General features: G+C 41.6%; 1 protein-coding gene across 1 annotated transcript; it reads right to left on the reverse strand.

The window, feature by feature from the left end:
* Nucleotides 1–1,062: 1,062 nt before the first annotated feature.
* LOC103706287 (uncharacterized) lies at nucleotides 1,063–24,498 on the reverse strand. The gene is made up of 8 exons (XM_089925011.1): nucleotides 24,370–24,498; nucleotides 9,868–9,951; nucleotides 6,843–6,908; nucleotides 6,538–6,576; nucleotides 5,289–5,388; nucleotides 4,276–4,437; nucleotides 4,003–4,120; nucleotides 1,063–3,908 (listed from the first exon to the last, which is right to left on the reverse strand). Exons 2-7 carry the CDS (start codon nucleotides 9,886–9,888, stop codon nucleotides 4,107–4,109), a joined length of 402 nt encoding a protein of 133 aa, XP_089781137.1. The 5' UTR covers nucleotides 9,889–9,951; nucleotides 24,370–24,498; the 3' UTR covers nucleotides 1,063–3,908; nucleotides 4,003–4,106.
* Nucleotides 24,499–25,218: the final 720 nt, after the last annotated feature.

A 25,218-nucleotide genomic window follows, 5' to 3' on the forward strand; every position in this document is an offset into this window, starting at 1 on the left:
TTTTCTTTTTTCGAGGACCATCGTTTAGATTTTGAGATTACCGGCATAGCAACATTTAATACTACTAATATTGGGCATGTACAATGGACGAATTGCGCGGCTGGAGATGATCTTTCAAAGAAGAGTCGGAGCCACAACCAAAGACACTTTCAATACATCCAGCAATTATATTTTGTTATCAGCATCGAGCCTCCATATAAGCATCAACGAACCATCTGCATACCAGTTCTTTAGCGTGATGACCATTCCTTCCTGGAGAACACCTTGTTTATACTTAATTTTAATCAATCCTATTGATTGTTTCTCTTACTTGTGAGTTAATACTTTCCTTCTTGCTTTTATCGGTATATATTTCACATCATGTATCAGATATCGTGAAGTCCTCAAGTTGAGGTAGAGTCAAATCCTGTCTCCTGAAAAGACCGAACTCATTGACTGATTGCTCGATCCAGCACGCCAGCGACCCAACTAGCAATGGTTTAGTTTCTCAGGAAATAACATGGAAAGGAAATAACATGCAAAGTTCGGTGTTTTCATTTAGTATTAGAATAGATAGATTTTTGGAATATATGTTTATTTTCATATGTGAATGTTCTGGTTATTGATTGATGTTTCTTCTTTTATAGTTGTTGAATATTAGACCCCTTCTTAAATTTCAGCAGAGTTGTGTTAACGTTGAAAACCAGAACTGACATTGGATAAAAGTTATGGAGTCTTTGCTTTCATGTAATGTACATATATATTAATGTTATAATTGGGGATTAATTGATGTCCATTGCATGTTTAGCCATTATTAAGCTATAAAAAACATTATAGTATGAGAAAGACAACTGCTATTTAACATTTTCACTCTCCAACTGAACAAAATAATATTTTTGAACTCCAAATTTCTATGCCAACTTACAAAGTTATTTTTTAATTTGTTCAGCTGCCTTATGGTATGCCCATTTTTCTCAGAAACATATTTAACTCCTATTCATAACCGAGAAAAACATAGTTTAAGCTTAATTTGATGTGCCATAGAGATCATTAGTGAAGAAAGAGCCTGCATCTTTAACAATGAAAGATAATAAGGAATTATTCATTCTAACTCTTTGATAAAAACTGAAGTAGGCCTGTATTAAATATACATTACAATTCCTTCAGACGGTCAAACATACATTATCCTTTTGTTTTTTCAGAAGAATACATTCTTCTTTTGTTAATACGGGGGTCTGCTTCATGTAAGTCTGGATGCATAGGCACGGCTGAGAAACTGGAATCTGCAACTGTTTAACTACTGTGAAGTTTTTGAGAAATCAACTGTTGCCCCTTGATAAAAGTACCTGGCATTTCAACCACCTCCCATTTGTTTGCTAGATTTCAACTGATTGTAGCTGTCTAATGGCTTCTAGCATTTACCGGACTGGAATCAGAAGTATGTTTTCTGATTTCCTTTGATTTGGTTCTGGGCATAATCGAAAATATCAGCTGATGTCTTGCAGAGAAAAGGAATAAACCAAAACTTGTGCCTCCTTTTTGCAAGAAGGAGAAGCCATGGAACAAACCATCATAGTTGCTCTGCTCTTGTTGACATGCTGAAGAGCCTGTGGCAATTTTAAACCATTGACCATGCTTGTCTTAGAGTAATCTGAAGTTTTTGAGCTGTAAAATTCTGAACAAGAAGTATAGACAAGCAACAAATTGAGCTGCTAATAAAGATAAAACAGAAAATAAAGTTATTTAATTCTACTTACCTGTACATACAATAGCTATATGTAGAAGCAAGCTTTGCACACGCTCATACATATTACTCCTGGATGTATTCGATTGTAACCAAAGAGAGTAGATGGTGGTTGTCCGGATGTTGAGAGGGGGAAAGTCTTGCAAAACTTAGCAAAACATTTAGAATTAATCTAGTCTTAATCGTAACTGATCACCTACATGCCTTGTGCTCTACAAGAGGGTCCGACTTCGTCACCTTTGCAAGGCTAAGATGGTGCTCATCATTTGCAAAGGCATCCCCAATTCACCATCCATGATTACATCTGAAATTCCATGTCTGCACATCCTCTGCTCTCCAATGTAACCCGGGGCCATGCACGAGCATTTATGGAAGCAGGTGTTTTAAACCATAAGGAGTTCGAATCTGTAACTCGGCCAGTACAAATAGTTAGTTGAGAAGTTTTGCTCTCTGCGCATAAGAATCGAGATCCGAGGACCGCAACGTTATGGATATGGATGGGGCGGACATCATCCCCAGCCACCCGTAACCACGTATATCTAGTTCTATATTAATTATTTGTTGAATAAATACTTATATAAAATTAAAAAAATTAAATAATATTTTTTGACTAGCTACTTCATAGATTGTTACAAATGATCTAAGAGCGAATCATATCCATGACTTATATGGATTAAAGAATATTGTAGTATGGATATATTTAAACTGACCACAAGTTGATCGTGATGTTTGTGATTGAATTTGAATGGATTTGGATTCTTAGCCTGACAAGAATGCCAGAGCTTAAACGGAGGAGTATGTGATGACCGGTGCAGTGTGTATTTAGTTTCATATCGATTATTCGCTGAATAAATCTTAAGCACTTATACAGAATCAAGAAATCCAAAAAATACCTTTTGGCTAGCCATTTTGGATAAAATCCTAAATTATTAGCACTCTTTGCGATGTGCCAACTCCTGCTCTGGTCAATGGTGACTTTTGGGAAAGTATGTGATGACCTGGATAGGTGTGTATTTAATCTCATATCGATTATTTGCAGAATAGATTTTAGATACTTATACAGGATCAAATAATCCAAATAATATCTTCCAGCTAGCCATTTTGGATAAAGTCCTAAATTTTAGCACCTCTTTGCAATGTGTCTAACTCTTGCTTTGGTCGATGATGACTTTTTAATGTCATGAGATGAGTTTCCTCTGCCAAGTGGAGGCTGGAGCACCACGATGCCCTGTCACAATTCTTCTCCTGCCAATATTTTATGTACAAACACTAAATTAGCAAACAATCCTCTTGATCCCCCTAAAGAAAGCAGGGTTGGTGCCCCAAAAGTTCTTCCCACGTTAAACATATACACACCAGTAGAACACACCTCTCTACTCCATATTTAAGTGTCTAAAGATTAAATGCCCAAATTTGTCAAGTTTTTAATCATGATTAGTGAAAAACGTGCACAATATGTTTAAGAAAGAATTTAAGTTAATCAAAGATCAAGCCTACAATTCTATTATCACTTGCATGTCTGAAAAATTTCCTTTACAGTGCATGCACATGCAGATAACGTAAACCAATAGACGGGTTGTACCGCAAAAAAAAAAAAAAAAAAAAAAAAAAAGACAAGGGAAATTAATAGAATGTAAATATTGAATATGTAATAAGCTATATTTACACAGGTATATAAGCAAAAAATCTTAACAAATTTCTTCAACAGTATGATCATACATGTAGCTGTCAGCTATCCTTAAAACCTCCACCAATGAAATTTTATAATTTAGTAATTAAGATATGGAGTAGCAATTTTCTGAAAAAACGATATGGAGCAGAAAGATAGTGCATTTTTTTCTGCTTGTGGTTTAACGTGGGTTATGCTACAAGAGCATTAATTCATAGAAAGATGAAAAATTGTTCAAAAAAAACTACCACAGAAGAAATTTAATCAGCGCAAGACCTTTAAAAGAAATGTCCAAAAGTTTTGTTGTCTAGCAAGCAGTGTCTCTTGATTTTCTCTGACCATTAATACAGCTCAACTGTTGGCCTGCTGGATCATGCACCGAGCATCCTTCAGGATGCTCAAAGAGTAGATTAACAGTGATGAGCATGTCTATCTATAAGGTAAAATGATGATTTAGTGAATTCTGATGTACTTCGGGCAGCATGTACTTTAGACTGTCATTGGAACCACTTGGAGCAGTCGAACAGGTCATAAAAAGAAATGCTGAGTGAATACAATGTAAACATTAATAAATGTATCAAATAAACAATAAGAAAGGGCAATGTTTTACCTCAAGCTCTTTGGAGGTTCCTCTATTTATGAAGACCCAAAAGATGCCTCAGTGAACTCAAGTATACATCCTGACCATTTGTAGCTTATGCTTATTTAATGAAATCAAGCTATATAACCTGCACAGAAGCAGATCATTAGCATAAAGAGTAAAATCACAATAAAGACTAATGATGGCATTACTCCATATAGCAACTCCAGAGCATGAATCAATTTTTTTTGGCAGCGTATTGAGATTAAATTGTATATTCAACTATGGGGGAAAAAGAATCACCTTGTCCTCGTGGTCTTCTAGCTCGATCAGCAAGCAAAGTGGCAAGATACGCAAGTCTTTGTATTTCATCAAAATTCCTTTGTCTCATTGCCTCTTTTTCAAATATAGCATCCGATAGTACCACTGCTGAAGCCCCTCCTCCAATGTATCCCTCTATTGAATCTGTAAATGAGCAAAGTGCAATTTAACATATGAAGAAATAAGCTAAATTAGCTACAGCATATTCCACATTAAAACTGCAAAGTTTTCTTTTAGATACATTGCATGATAGTAGAAGTTGGCTATATTCCAAATACAATTGAACAATACACTAAAAGAGCTAATAATTATGTGAGTGTTCCCTGTGGAAATAATGTCTGCCCATAGATGCATATCATAGTAGGAATTGGATAACCTCACATTAATAAGTATATACAGCAAAACAAATTGTAATATAGATTTAAGAATGACTACCATGAGACTATGCAGCCTGTGGGCTTTAGCTTCGTATGCTTCTGGTTTTGTCATTTTCAAGCAGTAGCTGTGTTAACTATGACTACCATGCATGCATTATATGGTTGGATGAAACCATAAATATGAGCATATGTCAGATATCTGGTTTCAAAGTCAACCTAATACTTGTAATTGAGAAATTAAAGGCATGCAGAATAACTTCTTTAAAAAATGAAAATGCAACATCACCCATACATCTAGAGGATGAGCACCTAAGCTTCAGAACTACAATCAAAATTACTGATACAAAATATGCCTTAGTCAGAGGTATTCAGCCTTTTTCTCCTTAGTTTTTGGGTTTGAATAAAAGGTGGCTTCAGATATTGGCCTGTTATTTGGAGCACTTAAAGTTAGCTTCTACTAAGGTTAAATGACCAGAAAATAGAAGGCCTTGAAAGTAGTCAACAAATTTCCACGCTGATAAAAGTTTGCTTATAAATGGATGATTGATTTTGATGTAACTTTCCAATATAATGAATATTAGAAATTTAGAGTAAGTCCATGCAGTTAAAGTTGTCAACCTGTTGCAATGCCTTGGGAAGCAACCATTGGAATATGAGGAAATGGTTTTTTGAGAGCTGATATGTATTTATATCCGCCTAACATCGAGACTGGATAAACCTACAAAACTAAAATATGAATCAGCTGATATGGACTGCTGAAAAACTGCATATATTTTAAACCAGATTTCAATTCGTGCACACCTATAAATGCAAAATGTCATCATACATCACATTAGTTGCACCAATATAGATTATAAAGGAGCCTTCAATCATTTAGTATGTGATCCAGGAGAAAATGCCAGTCAACATCAGTGGTACATAATAGATTTAGTAACAAAGAAGAATAGCATGTTTCAACCCAACCATACAAATTAAACCCAAATTCATCCCAGAGACAGGTAAACAATCTATCTGTCTACACTCCACATGCACTTAAGATGCATCGATTATAACATCCATAAAATTTATGTGCAAAATAGATTCAGGGTTTGAATTTGGGAAGCCATCAGAGGAGAGGGGATTAGCTTTAGAGGGCTATTCTTGTCCTTTCTCCCTCTTTAAGGTAGCCTCCTAAAGCTTAATGAAGAGGGGAAAAAGCAGGGAAAAGGTTGATTTCTCCGCAGGCAAGCCTCATCTATTCATTTGTGCTCCAATAAGAGACTGAGATAGTTTTCCCTTCCATTATTTGGAGTAGGAAAACATATATTTTCTACAACCATTTTATGTTAGAGAAACAAAACTACCGTTTCTATTAATGAAAATTAGAACCTTGGTGCTTTTCATCAATTAGAAATTATCAGAAGAAAGATTGGAGAAACAAGAATTGAAACAAATAAATCTTATGGTACCAAAATTAATTGCTTAGTAACTCATTACTATGAAGAGTAACATCAGATTATCAATAGAAAATTGAAGAAAGAAACAAAAAGAGAAAAGAAACTTTTAGTGGCTCGTGTCATAATGGCTTGTCATTAGTTCAAGGAATTATAAATAAGAACACCAAGCTATATTTGAATGGTGGAATATAGATACACTGATGCAGAAAAAATTCTAGAATCTGGTGCAAAATGAAAATGGAAATAAATATACCACAAGGTGGTTAAAATTGAATTTTTCAGTTTGTTTGTTTTTTCCGGGGGAGGGTGTTTATTTGTGTGTGCGTGTGTGTACACATATATATATGTAAGCACATGCACATACATTTTGTTTGGAGTCTTTGGACACTAGTGTATTATTTGGCATACTAAAAGTAAGTTATGAGGCTAACCTTGACAATTCTTGCACCAGCATTATATGCAAACAACACCTGCAAGTTGTAACAGGATTTATATAATTCACTGTATAAAATGAGGGATCAGCTTCCAGAGAGAGAATGAAAATAAAACGTTCTAAAACTTGGAGATGTGGATAGTTTCAAAACAACTGCGATAAACATGTGAAAAGAAAAGAGTTCAGGTTAAATAGACACAAAAAATTAAAAGAAAATGATCTGGACAAAACCACCATTTATATCGAGAACAAAAAATTGTTGGAGACCATGCATGGTTATATTAACATGAAAAATATACTTACTTCTGTTGGTGTCATGACTCCTGGAATATAAAGAACTTCATTATCTTGAATATCAACTAATATTTCCTAGAAAACAAGCCATTACAATTTATTGTCATTGCAACAATCTATAAACGATTATTATTTAAAAAAAGTAATTTGTACACTTTGCCTGGGCAATACGCCTTAGAACTATTACTGGTATACGATTAAATTATTAAACATACAGGTTAGTTCGCTCTAATTGCTATTGAAATAAAAAACTAATGTGCTACCACAAATAGTTCATATAAAGTGTGATAAGGCCATCAGCACTGAGTTAGGCCTAAATCCTGTCTTAGAAACTGTTGAAAATGCATTTCCTTTTTTATGAAAGAGAAACTTAACACAATTCTCTTCAGCCAATAGAAAATCAAAATTGATGAAACATTTTTAATCACTAATACTGGAAATGGATGCAGCAGAATGAAAAAGGAAATAATGCAACTGAACAAAGGACACATTTCTTTCTTATCCTCTTCCTGCTTTCTATTACTATACTCTTATGCCACTCTCTACTTCCATTCCATATAGCATCTTATATATTATTGCATAATACTTCATTATATGCTTGTTAAATATTTTTCTCTTTTATTGATTACCAGGTTCAAATCTGATCATGTCAAATTTAAATCAACAAGAACTTAAATCCTATATCCAAAGCCAAAGCTGACACAATAAGCATGAACAAAACTGAACTGTTCGTGAATAATAAAGTCAAGATGGACTACTAGGTACCATTTATACTATACATTATATTGGGCTAATTTGGTTTTTATCCACCCAAGTTTTTAATGCAATCTGCAGCATCATGTTGATGCCAAAAGTTCAAATTTTCTTTTAAACAACCATATATAATAATATCAACTATATGGCAAAAACAAGTGGAACATTTTGTTTACTTATTTAATGCAGTCCATCCTTAAATGTTACCATTGGTTGCACAGAGAGCTGTCATTCAATTGGTTAGATATCAAATGTCCATAATCTAGTATAAGACACCTTTGAAGAAAGTCAAAATAGAATAGTGAACCCCGTGAGAGACCATGTTAAGTGGCAAGGTAGGAAGTTTGCACAGTATCGAGAACAGATCTTAATTATCTGATATCTGGTTCCAAGGAAGACATCCGTTATAACATTAAGATCCTAAAGTTGTGTTCTGCTGCACTCCTTTTCGTCATAATTGACATCTGCCCAGAGAAGCCAGATGATATCTGCCAGGGAATCTTGTATGTTTAGTATTCAGACTATAACAGAGTGCCATCAAAATTCAGTACTGATGCATCTAGTTGTCCAGCATATAATTATATTCTTAGTCATTGCAGGGCCATGCTCAGCCCACTGCTTAGTCACAAATTCACAAGGTCTCATTCAGCTATTCTGAAGCGAGAGAGTGGGAGCTGATTTGTTTGCTAATTTGAAACAGTAGCTCCTCTGTTTACCCAACAAAGAAAACAAAACAAAAAAAGAAACATAAGCAGCTCCTCTAGTGCTACCAAGCACCAGATCACATAGGTAAATGCTGACTTATGCCACAGCTTCATATACTTGCTAGTACCACTTATCAAAAAAAAAAAAAAAGTCAAACTACAGACTAGGCTGCTTAATCCTTCACATTGTAGGATGAGGATGGAACAAAGAAAGATGCACGAAGTTCCTGAAACCAAATCTGAGAAACTTGGATGCTCTTTGTGATGCAGCACCCTCGAGTTTAGGGCTGTGTGTAAGAAATGGTAGGCCAAAGGAAGGAGGATCTGATAGGACTTTATTGAAAGTAGGTGTTTGCCATCCTGAACAGGAAAGATGACAGATCTGAACTCTTTCCTATTAAAGGGAAAAGGAGAGGAGGATTAGCTCTCCAAAGTTTTAATCGTTGAAATATAACATGATTGGTATTAAAGTTTTAAAGGTTTCTACACAGATTTTTCAGACTGAAGAACATTAATGTATCTATCATAAATTAAGGGCGTAATGCAATAATTCCAGCAGTTATAGAGAAATGTAGCAGTAAATGACAAAGAAAAAGAGGAAAATGGGGAGAAGGAGGGAGAGGGAGGGAGGGAGGGGGGGAGAAGGAGGGAGAGAGAGGGAGAGGAGAAGAAGAAATAGCAGAGAAATAAGAAAACAGCAGTACCAGGCCTCAGCTTTATTTTCTATTGAGAAACAACACAAAGAACTTCGAAAACTGCCAGCAATAGCTCACTTATATAGATTAATAACCAACTATAAGATTAACCATATGAATCCAATTAGGACTTCAGAAAACAAGAAAAATAAGCACACACTGGTCACTGTTACTGTAGCATGAACCGTGAACTTCCAAAAAAAAGCTTCCCTATTTGGAGCTTTGCTGCACCTCGGTTTGTACCAAAGGCTTGGGTATGGACCCAATTTCCCGTTTTAGTCAATGGTCACTGAAACAGGTTCTTACTATGTGCAAAACAAAGGAGCTAACGGCATTTATTTGAGCCCCTCTCATTGCTGGAAGCAATTACGGGTGCCCTTGAAGTACTTCCATGCCAATGAAATTATTTCTTGCTGCACTATTAACTATTTACAGGGTTTCAAAACGGTCAGAAGTCCTATTATTGTTCAGATTAAGTCCACGTCAAGTCCAAATTAGGTATGGTTTTGTAGGTCTTAGTGACAATCCTAGTTTCCTTATAGTGTTTAATTAAATTTAGCCAAGTAAGGAGGCATAATTCTCCAGTTTATTGGAAACAGCAAAAAAAAAAGATGACTCATGACACTAAGCAAAACAGTGACTGCATCACTTCTACAAGGGGTACAGAAGATTCATATGAATTTATAAGAGGACCTTTTTATAGTGAAAGGACATATAAATAAATTCAATACAAAAAGATTAAATGGTTTTGTAAAGGGGAAAAACAATAAAATCTAAAGCACTTTGAACTCACCCTGACTGTACAAGGACTCACGAGAAATTGGGCATTAAATGGTTTTGTAAAGGAGAAAAACAATAAAATCTTAAGCACTTTAAACTCACCATGACTGTACAAGGACTCATGAGAAACTGGGCTCCAGCTTTTGCTGCTTTTCTAGCATCCTCAGCATTTAAGACGGTCCCAACCTACATAATCATTTGTGCAGTTGGATGAACATTTAAAAACATTTAAAAAGATGCTACATAATAACCTTAACATCTGATCTACTATATACATACATTACATACATTCATATAGAGATAAGTATACATGCACACATATATATTGGTAATAAAAGTATCTGACTGCATTCTGTTTCCAATATGAGTTGGCTACATGGAAGACAAACTAATAATCAACGCAATCCTTTCCCAGATATTAATGATAAGTAATATTAGATCTTCTAAGAAAAAAATATTTATCAAAGAACTGATATTTGATCATACCAATACTACATCTTCATAAGGTCTCATGGGTTTTGAGACTTCTGAGTTTCACATCATTAAAAAGAAATTCCTGGAAAGCTTTCCACAAAATGTTGGCGTGGGTTCTCATGAGCTTCGTGCCTTTTCATTTATTTTGATGCTTAAGCTTCAATTTTGCTTTGAACACTTGAACACCTTTTAGAACTCTGTTGGTGCTGTAGCGCTAATATGTTTTATGGATATGTATTCTTGGACCCATCTCCCCTTATTTTCTTTTGCTTCTTTAAAAAGGAAAATTCTTCCAATTGCCCATCTTGATCATTGATCACCATGAACTCGAAAGGTACCATTTTTCACGATTACCACTCACACATAGTCTTTATGAGATTCCTTTGCTTTCTGCTGCCATCCAGTCCTTTCTTAAACAATAAATATACCAAGAGGCTATCAATATTCCATTGCCGAGGAGATTAATGTTCCTTAGGTAAGATTTGGGATTTTCTCAGTCCCAATTGGCAAGTTATCTGCTTTGCAAATGGATTGGCGACATAGGCTCGCTAGGATATTCATCAAGCTTGATCAGTGGGTCATTGGTTAACTCAGGTAATGTTCTATAAATTATGTGGACACTTGCTCAGGTTGTCAAATTCAACCTTTTTGGTTGTAATAAGTGGCTTATTTACAAGAATGATGCAATCAATTCAGTATTCCTGTGCTGGCCTCTCTTATCAACCCTGTGTCTTGCATTACATCAGATCTGGATACTCCCTAAGGCTCCTCATTCCTAGAAGGTTGGTTAATATCATATTTATCAATATATCTACACACACTGTGTCACGCCCCGGACCCGGATCCGTGACACGGCCGTGCTATTGCCGACTATCGCCCACAGTAGCACGCAGCCTCATACAGGGGTAACAGGTAGCCAAAAGGATTCAAACTTTCATATATTAAAATATTTGCAGTACAACCTTGAAGTTCGATACCAAAAATACAGAACTTCTATGCTATTCAAATGTACAAAAGTATATAAGCTTCTCCAAAAATAACGAAGCTCTGTAACAAAATAAAAATATATCTGATGGCGATCACTGGTGAGGATCTGAAAGAAAACGAAGCATAAACAGACGTGAGCTACACGGCTCAGTAAGTAATCCTGCATAATCCTACCGGATCAACTAGTAGGCTAAACATGTATATCAGGGTTTGAGAAGCTGACATGCATATTTATCTAATAATCATCATGGCATAACATGTATGCAAATTAAACAAAGCAGTAGTGCAAGTCACAAAAATTTTCATAAGATATGCATATGAAACCGTGCCCCCGGCATGCCGTGGTCCATTCTCTCGGATGCTACTGCGAAGTCAGTCTCGGCCACTGGCGGGGCCAGCTCAGTTATTATTCAGCCACTGGCGGGGCAGGCTCAGTTACTATTCAGCCACTGGCGGGGCAGGCTCAGTCACTCTCAGTAGCATCTTTGAGCCCATTATAGTGCCTCTTGGCTAGATAGTATTTCGTTATACTAACTTGCTTGCATGATTAAAATATCAGCATAATCATGGTGCATACATGGCCATAGTTTATTAGATCAGGCAAGTTACTTATCCATCATAACATATCATGCATGAATAACACTTTAAAAACTTAACAAACATAGTACTCATATGATTCGTAATAAGATTAAATTAGATTACTTATTTTTCATAACATAACATTCATGAAGTATGTACTTGAATAACACTTAGAAAAAAAATATTAATATCATGACATGATCCAACGTAGGATTAGAACAGGTTACTTACGATAAGTTGTTATCAATTCTTTGAGTCCGGACGACGAGTCTTTAATTCCTAGAACCATTTTATAAGACTCACATTATCCTCTATTTATCATAAATTTTAGCCCAATTAAAGTAAATTTGAGTCTACCAGGCCTAATTGGGCCTCTAAGGGAAAGGTTGGGCCTGATTTGTGGTTAAGTCCACTTTTTCTAGCCAATTTGGCCTTCTGCCAATTTAATTGGGCCTGGTATGGGCTTGATTTAGGGCTAATTGGGCTTGCTGGGGTCAACATGTTATGAACATGGTTCGGACCCAGCTGAATTGGGTTTAATTGGGTTCGGATTTAGCCCAATTTGCTTAATTTGGGTTCATTCAGGCTTGGTCGGATTCAGACCCAACACCAATTAGGCCTAATTGACCCATTCAATCTGATTGGGCTTGGATCGACCCTTCATTTGGGCTCACCCAATCGATTTGAACCATTTGGGCCTAACGGGTTTCGGACCCGGACTCGGATCCGACCCGCTAGGCAGACCCATTAAGGGTCCTTCTGGGGGCTTCCAGAGGCTTCGGCCTCTTCGTTCGACCCCCCCTTCTCCTCTCTCCGGTCTCCATCATCCCGATCTCCCTTTCCCCCGGTTCCCTTTGGTCTTCCGGCTCACCCCCTTCCTTCGCCGGCGGTCGGAGAGATGGAGGGCCCTCCGATCCACCGGCCGAAGCAGGGCTCCTCCCTCGGGGCAGCGGCGGCGGGAGGCCGGTCTCCTTTCTTCCCTTCTCCGAAGTGATGCCGGAGAAGAGGGGGAAGGCCGGGAGGTGATGTCGAGGCCGGGCCTTCTCCGGGGGTCTTCACCGGTTCCGACCACGGCTAGGTAAGGCCGTGGTCCGGGGTAAGTACTTAATTTTTTTTTCTTCTTCCTCTTCTGTTTTCTTCTTCTTCCTTTTTCCCCTTTTTCTTGTGGAAGTCGCGCCACCACCTCTCGGTCGGCGGAGAGGTGGGGCTCGGCCTTGGCTGGCGGCCTTGAGGCCGCGTTGGTCGCCGGCACGGCAGACCCGGCGGCCCTTGGCTGCCCCTCAGCCCTAGGGCAGCCATGGTCGGGGCCTGTCACCTGCAGGCCGAGTCCGGCTGGGCTCGGCCCGGGTGGCGTTGGGCTCGGCTTAGGCCGTTCTCAGGCCGGCCTGCGGCCTGTAGGTCCAGCCCGCAGCCCGTGGGTCCGGCCCACGGCCCTCCTCCTATCTCTCTCTCCCGTGCCGGTCTCCTCCCCTCTGTTTCATCAGTGAAACAGAGGGGAGAATACCCCACAGAGGGGTACCTCCATCCTGTCCTTGCCTAGAGACCTACTTACTGAGCCTTACCTTTTTGTGGTCGGTTGAAGCTGTGGGGTATCACCTCGGTTCACAGTCCCTCCTTCCTCTCCTGGGGCTGCGGGTACCTTCTACCTCCAGCTCCTGGGCCTAGCTTCCTGGTACAGCAATTCCAGGGGGTTAGAGGTTAGGGAGGGTAGATGCAAGATTTCGGGGGGGTTTGCAGGCTTTGGGCTATAAAAGCTTGGCTTAGGATTTGACCCCAAGGAGAGGTGGCATTCTCTCCTTCCTCAGTGCCCCGGGAGCCACCATCTGCCCCTCCCTTCAGGCCAGCTAAGGGTTCAGCTGCCGAGGAGGAGGAGGTGGCGGGCTCTGGTTGTGCATGCTTGTGGGGGTCTCTTCGTTGGCCATCTGGTGGTCCTGTCTTTTCAGCCATCGGGGAAGATGGCATTCTGTTCTTCCTGGGCCTGTAAGGCTGTTAACCCCTCACCCTGGCCCAATCCCTTCAACTGGGCCCTACAGTATTGGGCTCGGTCTGTATTGGGTCCGGACATTACATCCTTCCCCCCTTAAATAAATTTCGTCCTCGAAATTAAGCATACCTCGATTCTCGAAGAGCTGAGGGTAGCATTGTCGCATCTCTTCCTCCAATTCCCAGGTAGCTTCCCTTTCAGTGTGGTTGGTCCACTGGGCTTTAACGTAGGGAATGGTGCGCCTTCGGAGGATTTGCTCTTTTCTGTCTATGATGCGCAGGGGAGTCTCCTCATAGGTTAAATCTTTATTTAATTGCAGAGGCTCATGTGGCACCACATGGCTAAGATCCGGGACGTACCTCCGCAGTAGTGAGACATGGAAGACGTCGTGTACGCCTGATAGCTTCGGGGGTAGGGCCAATTTGTAGGCAACGTTGCCTATCCTGGCAAGAATCTCGAATGGGCCGATGTAGCGAGGACTTAGCTTGCTGTGTCTTCCGAATCGGGTGATACCCTTCGATGGAGAAATTTTTAGGAAGACAAAGTTTCCCTCCAAAAATTTCAAGGCCCTTCTTCCTCTGTCAGCCCATCTTTTCTGTCTGTCTTGGGCAGCCTGAAGCCTTTGCTTAATCAGGAGCACTTTGTCTCTAGTGTGTTGGACCAGTTCGGGGCCCAACATTTTTCGCTCCCCGACATCATCCCAATGTAAGGGGGATCGGCATTTTCTCCCATAGAGAGCTTCATATGGAGCCATCTGGATGCTGGAATGGTAACTATTGTTATAAGCAAATTCCACCAGTGGTATATGACTATCCCAATTTCCACCTAAGTCCACAGTGCATGCCCTCAACATGTCTTCCAGAGTTTGGATTGTCCGCTCTGATTGGCCGTCAGTCTGGGGGTGGTATGCTGTACTGAGCCTCAGTCCGGTACCCATAGCCTTCTGAAAGCTTCCCCAGAATCTGGATACGAATCGGGGGTCGCGATCGGAGATGATGCTCACTGGCACTCCGTGCAGGCGTACAATCTCGTCGATGTATAATTTGGCCAGCTTGTCCAAAGGGGTTCCAATTCTGAAAGGTAGGAAATGAGCCGATTTTGTGAGGCGATCAACAATCACCCATACTGCATCATTCTTTCTTACCGTTTTGGGGAGTCCTGTAACAAAATCCATCGTGATGTGCTCCCACTTCCATTCTGGGATTTCTATTGGTTCCAGTAGCCCTGCTGGCCTCTGGTGCTCTGCTTTTACTAGCTGACAGGTCAAACATCGGGCCACAAACTCAGCTATCTCTCTCTTCATCCCCTTCCACCAGTAATGTTCTCGAAGGTCCCGGTACATTTTAGTACTGCCTGGGTGAATAGAGAAACGGGATTGGTGGGCCTCTTCCATGATTTCCCTTTTTAGGTCAACATCTGCCGGAACACACAATCGGTGGCCAAACCTCAGGGTGCCATCTAGGTGGATTTGGAGCTCGGGTCGTAACCCCTTCTCCACTTTATCCTTAAGCTGACAGGTATGCTCATCAGACTGCTGGGCAACTTTTATTCTGTCAATCAATGTGGGTTGTATACTCAAAGTGGCCAGTAGACTTCTTGCAGTTCGAGTAACCACCTCAACCTGCAGTTTATCGAGATCCTTCCGAATCTGTGGTTGAGTGGTGAGTAATGCGGCGGAGCCCACTACTGACTTCCTACTTAGGGCATCAGCCACCACGTTGGCCTTTCCTGGGTGGTACTTAATACTCAGGTCATAATCCTTCAGGAGTTCCAACCACCTTCTTTGCCTCATATTCAATTCCTTCTGGGTGAATATATACTTTAGGCTCTTGTGGTCCGTGTACACCTCACAGTGTTCGCCATACAAATAATGTCTCCAAAGCTTCAAGGCGAACACCACTGCGGCCAGCTCCAAGTCATGTGCCGGGTAATTCTGTTCATAGGGTTTCAGCTGTCTTGAGGCATAGGCTACCACCTTGCCATCTTGCATCAGCACACAGCCTAGCCCGTTCTTGGAAGCATCACTATAGATGGTAAATTCTCCAGTTAAGGACAGCAATGTTAAAATTGGGGCAGAAACTAACCTTTGTTTAAGCTCCTGAAAGCTTCTCTCACACTTGTCGTCCCAGATAAACTTGGCCCGTTTCTTAGTCAATTGGGTCAAGGGAGTAGCTATTTTGGAGAATCCTTCTACAAATCGCCGGTAATACCCGGCTAATCCCAAAAAGCTTCTAATTTCTTTGGCGTTGGTAGGACGAGGCCAATCCACCACCGCTTCTATCTTCTTGAGGTCCACTGATACTCCTTCCTTGGAGACCACATGGCCGAGAAACGCCACACTATCCAGCCAGAACTCACATTTGTTCAGCTTGGCGTACAGCCTTTTCTCTCGAAGGGTTTGTAGCACCACCCTCAAATGGTCTTCATGCTCCTTTCTGCTCCTTGAGTAGATTAGGATGTTGTCGATAAAAACTATCACAAACTGATCCAAGTATTGCCTAAAGACTCTATTCATCAAGTCCATAAATGCAGCCGGAGCATTGGTCAGTCCAAAAGGCATAACCAGAAATTCATAGTGCCCATACCTGGTTCGAAATGCAGTTTTTGGCACATCATTAGCTTTAATCTTCAACTGATGGTAACCAGACCGCAAATCTATCTTGGAGAAGACTTGGGCGCCCTGCAGCTGATCAAACAGGTCATCGATCCGGTGTAGGGGATATTTGTTCTTTATGGTTATCTTGTTCAATTCCCGGTAATCGATGCATAGCCGCATACTCCCGTCTTTCTTTTTCACAAACAGGACAGGAGCTCCCCATGGCGACGCACTGGGCTGGATGAATTTTTTGTCCAGGAGTTCTTGTAGTTGTATCTTCAATTCTCTTAACTCAGCAGGGGCCATCCGATAAGGAGCCTTGGAGACTGGTCCCTCTCCTGGTGCAAGGTCGATAGTGAATTCAATCTCTCGGTCTGGGGGTAATCCCGGTAATTCCTCCGGAAAGACATCCGAATATTCTCTGACTACTGGAATATCTTCCAGTTTGATCTCTTTTTGAGTATTCGTTACACAGGCCAGATAGGCCATACACCCCTTTTTCAGAGCCTTTCCAGCTTTTAAAGCGGAAATGAAGTGCAGTGTAGGAGCACCCTGAAGGGGTATGTCGCCCTGAAAGAAAAATTCTTGCTCCCCAGGTATCCGAAATACCACCCTTTTATGGTAACAATCAATGTGGGCGTGATACTGTGACATCCAGTCCATGCCCAAGATAATATCAAAGTCTTGCATGTCAAGCTGTAGAAGATTTGTCTCTAATTCTTTTTTTCCTATCTGAATTATGCAATCTCTATATTTAGTGTCAACAATTACGGTTTTCTGAAGGGGTGTAGCAACATGCCATGGTTCCACTAATTTCTCAGATGTGCTATGTAATTGTCTGGAAAAGCTAACTGACACGAAAGAATGCGTAGAACCAGAATCAAATAGAATGAGGGCAGGGGCCGAGTTGACTGGAAGTGTACCTGTCACCACCTGATCGCTAGCACTGGCATCCTGATGGGTCAGTGCGAAAACCCGAGGGTTACCCCTCGACCTCTGGTCCTCCGGTGCAGTATGCCTGGGCTCATCCCTTTTTCGGCTAGGGCAGTCGCGGGCAATGTGTCCTGTCTGCCCGCAAGAATAACAACCCCCGGTCTTCTTCAAGCAGGTACCATTGTGGTTTCCGCTACAGGTGGGGCAGCCTCTGCTCTGTCTCTTCTTGGACACAGACCCCTTGCTGCCTCCGGACCCACTGCTCCATGCTCCCGACGACCGAGTCCTCTTCAGGTCCTCCCTCTCTCTCCCGGACCGTATCAGGTCAGCCTCAACCTTCAAGGCTCGGTCCAGTACATCCTTGTAGCTTGAGAACAGATGGGAGGATATTCGGGACCGAATTCTGTACCTCAACCCCTGCTCGAACCTGTTTACCTTACTTCTCTCCTCCTCCATGAACTGGGGGCAGAATCGTCCCAGCTCGTTGAATTTATTAGCGTACTCCAGAACGGACATCTGGTCGGTTTGGGTCAGCGTCAAGAATTCATTCTGCTTCGCCTGGTGGACTGAGTCCGGAAAATATTGGTTGTAAAACAGCCTCTTGAAGTCCCTCCAGGTGAGTCCGTCAACGGCATAAGCCGTCTCCATGGCCGTCCACCAGTACTCGGCGTTCCCTGTCAGCATAGAGGTCGCCAGTCGGACTGTCACCTCATCAGGAAAATGGAGGGCTCGGAACATCTTCTCCATCTCCCGGATCCATGTCTCTGCCGCCATGGGGTCAGGCCCACCCTCAAAGGTTGGGGGGTTCAGTCGGCGGAACCTCTCATAGCAGGAGTCTGCTGATGGCATAGCGGCCAGCTGCATCATCTGTTGCTGTTGCAGCACTTGTGCCATAAGCTGATATACTCCGGCTAGGCCTGCCTGACCTGCTGCAGACCGTGGAGTATCCGGGGGAACTGACTGCTCGCTGGGCTCCGGGGAGGGTGGTCTCCTGTCGTCGTCCATGTCTTTCAAATGATTGCCTAGCAGTCAAAATTTTTGAAGTGAGATTATGATAAACTAGCATATTATAACATTTTCCATGACGGTGACATTCTTAACTACCCCTTTCCTCAGGCATTTTATGGTTATTCTATTGTTTACCCTAAGGCTCTGATACCACAAGATGTCACGCCCCGGACCCGGATCCGTGACACGGCCGTGCTATTGCCGACTATCGCCCACAGTAGCACGCAGCCTCATACAGGGGTAACAGGTAGCCAAAAGGATTCAAACTTTCATATATTAAAATATTTGCAGTACAACCTTGAAGTTCGATACCAAAAATACAGAACTTCTATGCTATTCAAATGTACAAAAGTATATAAGCTTCTCCAAAAATAACGAAGCTCTGTAACAAAATAAAAATATATCTGATGGCGATCACTGGTGAAGATCTGAAAAAAAACGAAGCATAAACAGACGTGAGCTACACGGCTCAGTAAGTAATCCTGCATAATCCTACCGGATCAACTAGTAGGCTAAACATGTATATCAGGGTTTGAGAAGCTGACATGCATATTTATCTAATAATCATCATGGCATAATATGTATGCAAATTAAACAAAGCAGTAGTGCAAGTCACAAAAATTTTCATAAGATATGCATATGAAACCGTGCCCCCGGCATGCCGTGGTCCATTCTCTCGGATGCTACTGCGAAGTCAGTCTCGGCCACTGGCGGGGCTAGCTCAGTTATTATTCAGCCACTGGCGGGGCAGGCTCAGTTACTATTCAGCCACTGGCGGGGCAGGCTCAGTCACTCTCAGTAGCATCTTTGAGCCCATTATAGTGCCTCTTGGCTAGATAGTATTTCGTTATACTAACTTGCTTGCATGATTAAAATATCAGCATAATCATGGTGCATACATGGCCATAGTTTATTAGATCAGGCAAGTTACTTATCCATCATAACATATCATGCATGAATAACACTTTAAAAACTTAACAAACATAGTACTCATATGATTCGTAATAAGATTAAATTAGATTACTTATTTTTCATAACATAACATTCATGAAGTATGTACTTGAATAACACTTAGAAAAAAATATTAATATCATGACATGATCCAACGTAGGATTAGAACAGATTACTTATGATAAGTTATTATCAATTCTTTGAGTCTGGACGACGAGTCTTTAATTCCTAGAACCATTTTATAAGACTCACATTATCCTCTATTTATCATAAATTTTAGCCCAATTAAAGTAAATTTGAGTCTACCAGGCCTAATTGGGCCTCTAAGGGAAAGGTTGGGCCTGATTTGTGGTTAAGTCCACTTTTCCTAGCCAATTTGGCCTTCTGCCAATTTAATTGGGCCTGGTATGGGCTTGATTTAGGGCTAATTGGGCTTGCTGGGGTCAACATGTTATGAACATGGTTCGGACCCAGCTGAATTGGGTTTAATTGGGTTCGGATTTAGCCCAATTTGCTTAATTTGGGTTCATTCAGGCTTGGTCGGATTCAGACCCAACACCAATTAGGCCTAATTGACCCATTCAATCTGATTGGGCTTGGATCGACCCTTCATTTGGGCTCACCCAATCGATTTGAACCATTTGGGCCTAACGGGTTTCGGACCCGGACTCGGATCCGACCCGCTAGGCAGACCCGTTAAGGGTCCTTCTGGGGGCTTCCAGAGGCTTCGGCCTCTTCGTTCGCCCCCCCCCCTTCTCCTCTCTCCGGTCTCCATCATCCCGATCTCCCTTTCCCCCGGTTCCCTTTGGTCTTCCGGCTCACCCCCTTCCTTCGCCGGCGGTCGGAGAGATGGCGGGCCCTCCGATCCACCGGCCGAAGCGGGGCTCCTCCCTCGGGGCAGCGGCGGCGGGAGGCCGGTCTCCTTTCTCCCCTTCTCCGAAGTGATGCCGGAGAAGAGGGGGAAGGCCGGGAGGTGATGTCGAGGCCGGGCCTTCTCCGGGGGTCTTCACCGGTTCCGACCACGGCTAGGTAAGGCCGTGGTCCGGGGTAAGTACTTATTTTTTTTTTTTTCTTCTTCCTCTTCTGTTTTCTTCTTCTCCCTTTTTCCCCTTTTTCTTGTGGAAGTCGCGCCACCACCTCTCGGTCGGCGGAGAGGTGGGGCTCGGCCTTGGCTGGCGGCCTTGAGGCCGCGTTGGTCGCCGGCACGGCAGACCCGGCGGCCCTTGGCTGCCCCTCAGCCCTAGGGCAGCCATGGCCGGGGCCTGTCACCTGCAGGCCGAGTCCGGCTGGGCTCGGCCCGGGTGGCGTTGGGCTCGGCTTGGGCCGTTCTCAGGCCGGCCCGCGGCCTGTAGGTCCAGCCCGCAGCCCGTGGGTCCGGCCCGCGGCCCTCCTCCTGTCTCTCTCTCCCGTGCCGGTCTCCTCCTCTCTGTGCCGGTCTCCTCCCCTCTGTTTCATCAGTGAAACAGAGGAGAGAATACCCCACAGAGGGGTACCTCCACCCTGTCCTTGCCTAGAGACCTACTTACTGAGCCTTACCTTTTTGTGGTCGGTTGAAGCTGTGGGGTATCACCTCGGTTCACAGTCCCTCCTTCCTCTCCTGGGGCTGCGGGTACCTTCTACCTCCAGCTCCTGGGCCTAGCTTCCTGGTACAGCAATTCCAGGGGGTTAGAGGTTAGGGAGGGTAGATGCAAGGTTTCGGAGGGGTTTGCAGGCTTTGGGCTATAAAAGCTTGGCTTAGGATTTGACCCCAAGGAGAGGTGGCATTCTCTCCTTCCTCAGTGCCCCGGGAGCCACCATCTGCCCCTCCCTTCAGGCCAGCTCAGGGTTCAGCTGCCAAGGAGGAGGAGGCGGCGGGCTCTGGTTGTGCATGCTTGTGGGGGTCTCTTCGTTGGCCATCTGGTGGTCCTGTCTTTTCAGCCATCGGGGAAGATGGCATTCTGTTCTTCCTGGGCCTGCAAGGCTGTTAACCCCTCACTCTGGCCCAATCCCCCTACAGTATTGGGCCCGGTCTGTATTGGGCCCGGACATTACACACTGTGCTTTGTTCTGAAAATATTCTGCATATGGTCCAAACTTGCTTCAGATTTCCAACAGAATCTTGCACCCACAATCAGGATCACAACAGAATCTTGCTTCAGTTTTCCAACAGAATATTTGTTTCAAGATCTTCTGTATATGCAGGGATCTCTGCTTCCCCATTCCACCACCTTACCCCAAACTAGGTAAATAAGATAGTATCCTTGCAAGCTTTAGAGACATACACCCAATGTTCCTCATCTCGGTACCGGGCCCTGTACCGGTGCCACACTAGCATAGTGCCGGTTCGGTATGGCACGAAATTTTTTTGGGATATCGAGTGTCGATACGCCACCCGTACCGGATACCGGTACCGAACCGGTACGGTATGCCCCGTACACTCGTACAACCTAGTTCAGGCTGGTACATCATACCTTGTATAGACCAAAATGACAGTTTCAAAGATTCTTCAGATAGATATCAACAAGCTTTGATGTCCTCGAAAAAGCTTGGGAAGCAACTAAGGAATTGAAAATAAATATAGAACCATGTAAACTAGCTTGGAGTAGCACTTAAAAATGATCAAAAAGAAGCTCAAGACAAGGCTTATAAAAATTGATGAAAAAGATGAACGAAAAACTTTCCAAATGTATTATTTAAAAAGAAATAAAAACTTCACAAGAAATGGGTGATAAGGTGAAAAGAACCTCTGGGGATGGTTTCAAATTACCAACTAAAAAAGCTTTCTTGACCAATTGGGCTTCCTTGAACATGGTCTACAAGTGACTCAAGGTTTCTCTGGAATTCTGGAAAATATTTGACACCAGTGATGCTTATGCCAATAAACTCTAGCTGTGTTTTGGTGAGAGCATAAAAAAAATGTGATGAATATCTAAGAGAACATTTAAAATTCTGTCATTTGTCTTGTGACAGGCTCTAGTACTATGCTTTCATGAGAGTAATAGTTTGGAAGAAGAATGCTATAGCATCTTATAGTATAAACAATAGCCAAATACATGTACGCATACTATAGTGGTGCACTTAATAAGTACAATACTTCAAATTGCATGTTGTATCTAATAATAGGTAACAACACTTGTCAGATACTTCTAGAAGACATGTTTTGATTTATTTCTGAAGTATCTTAATTTTCTTTTTTCTTTAAAAAAAAAAAAAGAAACTTCCCAAATAAACCAGAGCTACTTCCTCGATACTTTTAAGGATGAGAGGAAGGGCTTTCTTTTTTACTTTTTGTATGAATGTTGACCTATTAATGATGAATGATTTGTTTGGAGCTTGTGATATCAATATAATAAATATATATGTTCATAATCATATGCTAACAAAATTGTATATTCGTATAATGCTTTTCAAGATTTTCCATCTTCAGTCTATCCTATAGCATCGTATCTATAGCTTGTGTCCATATGCATGCACTTTAGTGGTCATAATGACAATAAGTGTAGCACAATAGAACAAATATGTGTGGTGCTACTAGTAGTTGTATATATGCATTAAAAGTAACACCTATTAGCTTCAATAAATTGTTTGACCTAGTATCTCACAAGATAGGAACTGAGATAGATTTTTAAAGCTAACCTCCAAGAAAAGGTTTATTGGAGTGGCAAAACTCATAGTGGGTTATGGCTTTACATTCCTGTGTGCAAAGCAAGTTTTTAAAAGCTAGAGACAATATCTACACCAGTCACTAGCCGATACATGCTATTGCACATGCAAATGCTATTGCAGGCACCAACATGCAGCTGGCACAATTGGTACAATCAAATATGAACAAGTATCACACACTCTTCTGTGCTAGATGACATCTTTAATTCTTGGTAAAAGAGTGCACATGTCACAAAGAAAACTCCTTTGCATAAAGAAAGGGCGACGCAATGCATAAGGCTTCTGCCACTGCAGGTCTAGGAAGGGTCAAATGTATGCAGCCTTACTCTTGCATGCAGAAGGACTGTTTCCGTATTTCGAATCCGTGAAACCAAAGTTACGATGGAGGAACCTCATTGTTGCACCAAGGCCTGCCCTCAAAAGGCTCCTTTGCATGGAAATCATATGTCCTCTTTCCCCATTAAAGAAATTAAACAACTTACTAATCTCATCCTCTAGTAAACTTTGCTTCAATGCATGGATAAAACATATTTTCAATTATTATTTATCTACTTATGACTAGAAAGTCGAAATCATTCTAGCCAACGTAGCGAAGCTAGATAATATATTGAACAAGCAAAAGTCATCCATCATAAGTCCTTCCAAGACTTGATACTAGTCCCTTTGGCAACTTACATCTAACACCCTTCAGGAACCAACTTCTAATGAGCAGCACATCAAGAACAATAAGGCAACTACAATAGGACAAATTTCTTATCTAAGAAAATGAATCATTTTATGAGTGATTGTATATCATGTAAGCATAAAAAAGTACCAGTTGTTTTCCAAACATTAGGTAATCAAACTGAAAGCACGTGGAGGAGTGGAAGGGTATTGATGCATGTAGGTGGATCTCTCAAAAAAATGTTATATGAAGGAAGTTCTTAGGAAGCAAGTGCCGAAGTTAGTTCAGGAGAGATTCCAAAGTAGGTGTGGCACCGTATGTAAGAGTTTCCAGCTCCTAAGTTCCAACATTTAAAAGAAAAACATATAATGGTATAAAACTAGCTATCCTTTTTTGGAAGATCCATCATTACCCAATAGATGCCGAAGAATATCAAACTTAATTAGGTTCAACAAGGCCAATAAACAGATAAATTGTACGGTATCATGAGGTGTTTTAACAGACAGAAAGCAAAAATAACATGTAGAAAAGAGTTAAAAAAAACACGCACACATTTGGCAGATGAATTCATTTTTCCCACTAAATGGCTATTCAATGAATTCACTTTCTTGTCCTATACACCCTGCAAATAAGTACTTTCCGGATAAGGACTGAGATATTATAGACATATATTTACTTTCATCATGTATGGTTCCGATCAGGTTATAAACAAGATAACATAAAAAATAAGATGGACATATTCTGTGACGAGGACACTTGAAATGTCTCAATGATTGAGGTACCTACTCCTATAACTGATGAAGGATGATCTTTCTGAAGTCCCTTTATCACCTGCAAGAAGAAAACACATGAGATCACGGGCTGGTTGCCAATTAGAAGCACTGCATCGACATCAACTGCATGGACCAACCTCCAACACACCTGGAGTGCTCATCACAATCTCCAGCTACACATTTAAAAACGACAGGCATATTAGTAATCCCAAAAATCTCTGACCAAAATAAGAAAAAAAGAAACTTTTTTGTATCGAAAAATAAACAAATTGTGCAATGAGACTCACAACAGAGATGCCACCGCTCAGGGCAGCACAAGCAGCTTCCATTGCCAGCTTGCCACTACAAAATAACTCAACTGGCATAAATTTTGTGTTCACCGTGTATGACAAAGGTCGCATATAAAATTAGCTCTCTAAAGCTTCATTGTAAAGAAAATTTTTTAACAATAATCACAGAGTAATTTAATTTCCCACATCAAGTCACAAAAAAGAGAAAATGACATCAAAATTCGATGAGAACAAACCAAAACTTAAATCTTGGATCCCAAAACTAATGGCTTTCATTGGAAAAGGGAGGAAATCAGATTTGGTACCAGTAATTTTAACGTGATTTCGTTTCACACATCAATTTAAGTGCAGAGAACTTAACCTTGGATTCCTCCTCTCAAAAACCGGAAAAAAAAGAGGAAAAGAATAGAGGGGAGAATTGTCGTTACTCTGAGGCGCGGAGGCACGCGATGACCCGGGATCTCTCAATCTCGATTAGGGCCCTTGGAAGGGGAGAGACAGAGGGAGCGGAAGCACGAGCGGAGGCCGAAGGACGTCGGAGATGGAGAGGAGGAGGAGGAGGAGGACGATGG

The sequence above is a fragment of the Phoenix dactylifera genome, chromosome 8, assembly GCF_051530095.1.
Source record: "Phoenix dactylifera cultivar Ajwa chromosome 8, Ajwa_hap1_PhDact_Kaust_v1.1, whole genome shotgun sequence".
Lineage (NCBI taxonomy): Eukaryota > Viridiplantae > Streptophyta > Magnoliopsida > Arecales > Arecaceae > Phoenix > Phoenix dactylifera.

Bases quoted from the DNA above. Each gene is read 5' to 3' on its own strand.
- LOC103706287 (XM_089925011.1), bottom strand. From the start codon at position 9,888: ATGAGTCCTTGTACAGTCATG. The intron at 6,909-9,867 runs GTGAGTTTAAAG...CTTGTTTTCTAG, and splicing joins TGAGTCCTTGTACAGTCATG to GAAATATTAGTTGATATTCA. The intron at 4,438-5,288 runs GTTGACAACTTT...GCTCATTTACAG, and splicing joins TTCCCAAGGCATTGCAACAG to ATTCAATAGAGGGATACATT.